Source organism: Nelumbo nucifera, chromosome 4, assembly GCF_055504915.1.
Source record: "Nelumbo nucifera cultivar China Antique chromosome 4, China Antique-T2T, whole genome shotgun sequence".
NCBI lineage: Eukaryota > Viridiplantae > Streptophyta > Magnoliopsida > Proteales > Nelumbonaceae > Nelumbo > Nelumbo nucifera.
Genome location: NC_142652.1, coordinates 85,835,434 through 85,843,398, shown reverse-complemented (window position 1 = coordinate 85,843,398; position 7,965 = coordinate 85,835,434). Strand labels below are relative to the sequence as shown.

General features: G+C 37.5%; 1 protein-coding gene across 7 annotated transcripts; it reads left to right on the top strand.

Moving 5' to 3' along the window:
* Positions 1 to 3,994: 3,994 nt before the first annotated feature.
* On the top strand, positions 3,995 to 7,503 carry LOC104585686 (BOI-related E3 ubiquitin-protein ligase 1-like). Of its 7 annotated transcripts, none has more exons than XM_088902778.1 (6): positions 4,001 to 4,176; positions 4,283 to 4,322; positions 4,431 to 4,492; positions 4,708 to 4,883; positions 6,455 to 6,816; positions 6,920 to 7,503. In XM_088902778.1, exons 4-6 carry the CDS (start codon positions 4,871 to 4,873, stop codon positions 7,460 to 7,462), a joined length of 918 nt encoding a protein of 305 aa, XP_088758904.1. In that variant the 5' UTR covers positions 4,001 to 4,176; positions 4,283 to 4,322; positions 4,431 to 4,492; positions 4,708 to 4,870; the 3' UTR covers positions 7,463 to 7,503. The 7 variants fall into 7 exon arrangements, with proteins under 7 accessions (XP_088758905.1, XP_088758904.1, XP_088758903.1 ...); XM_088902777.1 differs by having other exon boundaries at positions 4,425 to 4,492; XM_088902779.1 differs by lacking the exon at positions 4,708 to 4,883 and having other exon boundaries at positions 3,995 to 4,176; positions 4,425 to 4,492; positions 6,405 to 6,816.
* Positions 7,504 to 7,965: the final 462 nt, after the last annotated feature.

Here is a 7,965-nt window from a genome sequence, read left to right as displayed (position 1 = left end):
AGATAGATTATTATAAATATAATATAAGTATAAATTTTTATATAATATCTAGAAAATATGTGACATATATTAAAAGTATATATAAAGTATACATATAAATATATATACCAGTCCATTCAGTTAACCACCGGTTTTTTTAGGTTAACCGAAAACCGAACCACTCTTTCGATTTTTCAAAAATTCCAAACTAACGAATCAGTCGGTTCTATTAACCGCATTTTACGGTTTGATTTTCTCGATTTGATTTAGTTTTTTGGTTTTTCATGGACACCCATACTAGATGGTCGGACTGTTTAGCCCGGGAACCATCTAGGCAACCAGTTCTATTTTTTCAAAACCCGGTCTTTGGCAAAAAACCATTGAAAAAGTCTACAACCGTTGACCCGGGCGATCAAACCATCAACCTGTCAACATGTTCAATGGTTTTTGGCCTTTTTTTTTAAATTTTTTTGTCAGAATGGGCCGTCCATTCAAACTGGACGGTTGGACCATAAACCCGGAAACCGGTGGCCAGAATGGTTCCGTTTTTGGGTTGTTTTTTAAAACCATGGGAAAAAGCAACAAGTTTTGTCAAATGGGAACCCTTGGTCAAGAACCTTTAGTAGGTATACCTAACAAGCATAGCAAAACTTGGTTGGAAAATGGTAACCTAACCCAATAATCTATGGGTGAAAGTTGTGAAGGCAAAATATATAAAAAAATTGGAACTTCTGAGATACTTCATGAGAAAAAAAAAATTCTTGGGCCTAGAGAAGGATTCTCCAAACACAAAGAATTACTTAAAAAGGGCATCGATTGGAAAATTGGAGATATTGAATCCATTAGATTCTAGATTGACACTTGGGGTGGGAAAACACTCTCTTAATTGTGAGTTCACATCTCCACCCCACAATGCCCCACAACACATCCCCATTGTGTATTGGGAACATCTCCCGATGATAGTACCAGAATATCTTCGGGAGATGTTCCCAATACACGACGGGAATGTGCCGTGGGGTGGAGATTTGAACTCGTCAATTGTATTGCGAACTACAATCTTGTGGAGTAAGATATTCAACTCAATGAATTTATAGAAAATAATAAATGGAAGAAGGAGAAAATCTTAGATAGGGAAAAAATAAAAACCATTCCTATATCACTTTGAACCCGAAACAAGATAGATTAATTTGGAGACTATATGCAAAGGGACAATTCACAATAAGATCAACTTACAATCTTGAATTTGAAGTAAGACCAAGGTTTTAGAAGATTTGAAATCTTAACTGCCCCCAAAAATAAGGCTGCAACTTGGGTTGGGTTGGCCCGAACCCAACCCTTACTCAACCCGAAAAAGTTGGGTTAGGTTGGGTCAGGTTGATGCTCAGGTTAGGGTTAGGGTTGAAATTCAAGAACCCGACTTTACTTTGGGTTGAGTTAGGGTTGACCACTTAGGCAACCTGACCCAACCCGAACCCCACTCTATAGTACATGTCATATATAAATATATGCTATATGTAATTTATAACATACATTGATTTGTTTAGATGCATGATATTTGTATAGCCCTCACCACATAGTATCATGTATCTTTTTTTTTAAGATGATCACTTCACTTAATCCTAATCATAAAGACTAAAACCTTAATAGCATTATTTCATGTTTTTTTGAAAATTTTATTCTTCATCTTCTCTCTGTTGTTTGCTGCCCATAAAAGATCTATCATAAGTCATAGCTCATAATAAACTACAGTCATTTCTAACACTTGTTTTTTTTTTTCTGAATTTTGTACCAAAAGAACAAAAAAAAAAAACATCAACAAATAAATACTAATGAAACATAGGATTAATGTATGTAGTGAAAGTTGAGTTAAGATCTAAAATTGTGAAATTCTATGAAGTTTTAAGGGATGGGAAGAAGGTTCGATTGGGCCCAACCCGAGCCCAACCCAACTCGAAATTGACTTCAGGTTGGGTTGGATTGGATTAGGGTTGAAGGAATTTAGTTAGGGTTGTATTGATTGGGTTGGGCTAGGATTGGCCTCAATCCAACTTAACTCAGCCCGACTTGCAGCCCTACCCAAAAATATACTTCTTGTTGTTCCTTGCCCTAAAAGAAACTAAGGACTGGAGAGAAACTAAAAGATTAGGGTGTACTCCAAGACTCGAGATGTTGATTTTGTGGTGAAGAAGAAAATGAGAAACACATCATCCTCCACTATCTGATGGCAGAACCTCTTTTGTTAGATAATGATCTTGGCCGAACAGAACCCTTAGAAAACAAGGGCATTGATGAATTGTGGGAAAGAATGAATAAGATCTATAAAAATAACTGGGATATATCTCGAAAAATTCAGCACAAGACTATGGCGTATTTTGGAAAATAGAAATAAAAGGATATTCAAAAATAAATTAAAATAAAAGGATATTCAAAAATAAATTACCCCCTCACATTGTTAAAGGACTACTTACAAGTATATCTTGAAAGAGAAGAAACATACAACGACCAGGAGGAAAATCGTCTTTTTGGAAACCCCTTGAAGAAGGAGCTATCAAGATAATTCTTTATTCTTCAAGGAAGGAATATGGAAGATGTGCTATTGGTGCAATTGCAAGATATAGCCTAGAAAGGACGCTCTATGAGGGATGCAAGTACTTAGGTGTATTCACAATTAATGAAGCTGAAGATTGAGCAGCAATGGAAGCTTACTTGTTTGCTGTTCAATATATCATCATCATCATGAGACTCCAAATTAGTCATCAACGGTCTTCATGGTATTAGGGACCCTCCTTGGAACGTGGAGCCTATCATCAACGATTGCTATCAGACATGTAGTAACTTTGAATTGATGACTATTATTACTTGCATGTATTAAGGGAGGCCTAGATCTCCTCTTATGGTTACAAGTGTAACCCTCTAGCATACTTTTGTTTTAGTGATGCTTGGGGTAGGGGTTAGAGGTATCAATTGGATTGGATTTGCTCCAATCAGATCTAGTCTAATGTGAGTCCATTATAAATGGACCAGGTCCAATCCAATCCAATAAATGTTTTGGACCAATTTGGACTAGTCTAATTCAATGTTTGGACCATTCAATCTGTTCAAATTCATTTTGATTTAGATTGGTTTCAACTTAAATCCGGTCCATTGACACATATATTCTTATCTTATATCAATGGATCAGATATTAGCTTAATCCAATCCAATCCAATATAAATATGTTACAGATGGACCAGGTCCAATCCAATCTAATAAATGTTTTGGATTGGATTTGTCAAATCCAATGTCTTGTTGGTCCATCTAATCCGTACAAATTAATTTTGGATTGGACGGGGTCTAATCCAAAACCAGTCCATTGACACCCTTACTTGGGGTAGGGCTACCCTTGTGGTGTGTACTTCTCTTATAATCTTTTCACTCGCTATAAAACAAAAAAGGGGACAAATTATAGATTCCCCCACCTTCCAAACAAGTGGGTGAATTTAACACAATTCAAGGGGTATGTGGGTGATAGAGGGGGGTTTGCAAAATAAAATAAAAATAATAATTAAAAATTTATGAGGTGGAATTAGAAATGTAAAGTGGGCTGTGTTGGGCCGGTATGGCATGATCGGCATGTGGCCCGTATAAAGTGCGGGCTGAGCTGGGTCGTTCTTTCCTCTCCTAGGATACTTTAGGGGCTCGGCCCGACATGGCCCATTGCCTGAGTCCACACGGGCTCGTGTCGTGCCGCTGGCCAAGCCATGTTTTTAAAAGAAATTTAAAAAATAATGAAAATTTTAATATAAATTAAAAAATAAACAAAAAAATCTGAAAATTTTATTTTATATATTATATATGCAATAATAAAATGAAATAATATAATAAAATTATATATATATATTGGGTTGACAAGCAGAGAGAGAGAGCCAGGGCAGCAGACGGTTATGAACACAAGGCCGTTTACGTAAACGTCAAAGGGATGCGATGCCACATTTATTAATGAACCGAACGTAACAAGAGAATAAAAAATCAAAATCGCTGGTGGGAAGCGAATGCGTAGGGGGGGGGGGGGGGTCCAGACTCCAGACCAATGAGGGGTTCTATAACGCTTTCGTCTCCTCTGCTGTCTCGCAAGTTTTGGATCATCAGAACTGAAAGCCGTTTCTGTAACCGATTCTTTATTCGATATTTTATGCACGAATCGAATTCAACTTCCAGGTCTGTCCGTCTGTGTGTGTGTCTCTCTCTCATTTTTTTTTTCTAATTTTTCTTTACACTTCGATTCGAATTTGTGATTATGATCTTCTTCTTATGTTTTGTCCAGTTCATTCTACGATTCAGATTGGAAAACTAAACATTGGGAGGTACAGATTCGGTCTGATTTTTTTTTTTTTTTTTTATGATTTGGTTTCGCTTGTTGCTAAGAGATGTATTTTCGAGGCCTGATCTGTTTTGTTGTGTAACAGGAACAGGAATGGGGACCTGATTCGATCAATTATTTGTTGAATCCGGATCGAATGGATAGCGTACTGAGGTAGTTTCTAACATTTTCCCTCATAGGTTCTTTATTGCATTATTGTTTCCAAAGCTTCCATTTTTATTCTGTGTGTTTTTGGACCTTTTGATCTTTGGAGGCGATATAGCTTGCATTTAGGCTTCATATGGTAGGTATTGTTTTTGGATCTCTTATGCCCTGTTTATGATTTTGGCCCTATTTAAGCATCTATTGGCGTCAACTCATATTGATAGGAGGGAGATTTGTACGAGCGATGTTTCTTCTTCTTTGGATGCTGAAACAGAAATGGTGGTTTCGTTTATTTTGCACATTTGGTGTTTACTCGATACCCCTGTCTGATTCAGCTGGGAATTTGATGGTTACTCCTTCATTTTATTCGTATTGACTTCACTCAACATGGGGCATGAGGGTACAGATTTATGCAGAATCTCTTGTTCTTAATTGAGATCTCTAAGTTGATTTTAGTGATCGTGGTTTCTAGTCTTCAACTAAGTCCTATATCTTTTGACAAACCCATAAAAAGACTGAAAGTTTCTTTTCCATCTGCACAGTTTCATTTCCTTTTACACACTCATACTGGGTTTAGTGCTTAACGTTGTTGCAAATTATAGATTCATTCATGTGACTTTCTCTCATAGGTAGATTTTATCTGGTTATTCCCCATGGTTTCTTCATTACAAGCATTGAATTTCGAGGTATTTTCCCAGTTTTCTGCTTGAAGTGCTAAGTTCTTTCATCTTTTTTCTTATGTTATGTATTTTCATGACCATACTTGTATTTATCTTTATTAGGGAGGTGTTTGCATGTGAAAAGGGTTATCCATTATTTCCAGTTTTCTTGGAGGAAAACCAGTTCCTGTATGATTCTAATGCAATTCGGCTTCAGCTATTTGGAGATTGTGAATTCACTGAAGGACTTTTTTGTCTGTCATGTGTTATTCATTTTCAGATCAGAAGATTATTTTGGTTTTATTTTAATTTTCTACTTTTCTAGTATATATTTTTTTTGGGTATTCATACTGTTATGTTCTATATTTACCTTATTCATTCTTTTCTCTTGTTTTCTGTCTTCTATTTGTCTTGGCTTTCTTGTCGATTTTGTATGGTGATCTTTTGCTTTCAGTCTGTAGTTGATGCTTGGCTATTCAGGTTAAGTGATCTTAGTATCTCCCTTGGTCCATTCATTTTAGTGCTTAAAGGCTGCAAGAGCTCACCTTCCTGGCTTGTGTAATACACCACACATGTGGGAGATTAATACTTGCTACTTGGTTGGTTGCACCATGAATATTTTTGATTGATCCTAATTGCTTGACTATAAACATGCAATTACGAATTCTCTGGATTGAGTGCTATCTTGTTTTCTTGTCATCCATAAAGAATATGATGGACTGGATGGTGGGGCAAATATATATATATACCATCCGTGAATTTTTTATAAATACCACCTGATTGGCTACCACATTTATGATACCAGTTGATTGGCCACAAGTTTTTCAGATACCATATCTTTCCGGTATCATAGTCAAATCCATATACATTCAAATTTGGTCTGGTGCCTTCTCATCCTTGATCATTTGTAGGGGTGCAACTTGGGTGGGCACAGTTGGACTTTTATCAAAATTAAGGGCCCAGCCCAAAGGCCTGAACCCGAAGCAGTGTAAAATGCTAACTCGGGCCAACCCAAGTTACACCCCTAATTATTTATCTGGTTCTAGTTGGGAAAGAAGCTTCTCACTAGAGATTTTGATATGCTTTTCAATGGGGTTCTTGGTAATGCGTGTGTATGTGTTTTCAATTTGCTTAAGCAAACTAGTGTTTATGCTATGCTTCATTCTTTCCAGTTACCGCTAGGCTCATATATATTTCTCCCCTTTAGCTCTGTGGTTGCACTTGCTTTGCTGACATCCTTAAATTTTCTTCAATTTGTTTAGTGTTCTGGTCTGACCTCTTAAGGCATCATCAATCTGCAATCCATGTACAGTTACATCCAGATGTGGTGTTGGTCCAATGAGCCATATGGACAATGAGCATGCCTTTCTGATGAACCGGCCAACAAAACAAGGCAGGGAAGCAGAAGATGTTCCGAGACAGCAAAGGCTCCAAATTTCCTTGAATACCAACTTTTGTCAGTATGAAGCCCACCAATTGCCAAGCATTCCTAAAATGAATCCTGTGCCAACTAGACTGAGATTGTCATACAATGATGATGAACACAACTCCTCTGTTACTTCCATAAATGGAAGTATGACGGAAACTCTTCCTGTAATTCTGTCCCTAGGTGACAACCTTAGGACTGAGATTGATCGGCAGAAAGAAGAATTCGACCATTACATCAGAGTACAGGTACTAATTTCACCATTGGTATATACTGTATACACATTCCATTCTTTGTGCCTTCTAGCTTTCAAGCTCATTATTCCCTTGATCTTGGTTCATGACTAAACAGGAAGAGCACATCATAAAGGGAGTAAGGGAGATGAAACAAAGACACATGGCTTCTTTCCTGAGTGCAATAGGAAAAGGAGTTGGCAGGAAACTGCATGAGAAGGAGCTTGAGATAGAGAATATGAACAGGAAGAACAAGGAACTAGTGGAGAGAATAAAGCAGATGGCCATGGAAGTGCAATCCTGGCAGTACCAAGCAAAATACAATGAATCAGTGATCAGTGTCCTGAAGAGCAATCTCAAACAAGCCATTGCACAGTACATTGACCAAGGGAAGGAAGGTTGTGGTGACAATGAGGTTGAAGATGCAGAATCCTCGTGCATTAACCAGAACAACCACCTGATAATTCCTAGTGGTTCTGAGAATGGCCAACTCAAGTTGAAGGAACGGGTGACTTGCATAGCATGTAAGGGTAAAGTGGTCTCCATGTTATTGTTGCCATGTAGGCATTTGTGCTTGTGTATGGACTGTGATGGGTTTATCCATGTATGCCCCATCTGCCAGTTAATGAAGACTGCAAGTATTCAGGTATACATATCCTGATACATGGATTTAACACAATAGAATCGAAAAGTTTTGCACAACCTCCCCTTTTCTGAATGCGTTTTGTTTGGCTCAATTTTTTCTATTTTTAGAACTTTGCTTCTTCTTTGGTGGATGATGTGTTTCATATTTATAGTTCACTTCCGTTGCAGCTTTGGCTACTGTCTAGTAGTTCCCTCATCAGACTATAACACCCACTTTCCAGCACTTACAGCTGTGCATTGGAAATATCTCCCCATGAATGAAAACAATTAAACATACAAGTTCGGAGTTGTCCTGGATGTGCAGTTGCAACGTGCTGTGAGGACTTTTGATGCTGGAAAGACATGATAGTGGAAAAACTTATAATCAATCAATTGTATCAACTGACATTGTAAAAGTGGTAACCAATCAGGTGGGTTTCATAAAAATTCATGGGGGTTTTGATTGGTCAAAATCTTTCTGGTATCATAGATTTTTCTTAAGTAGGGGGCTTCCCTAAAATGACTTGCTATATTTCTCAA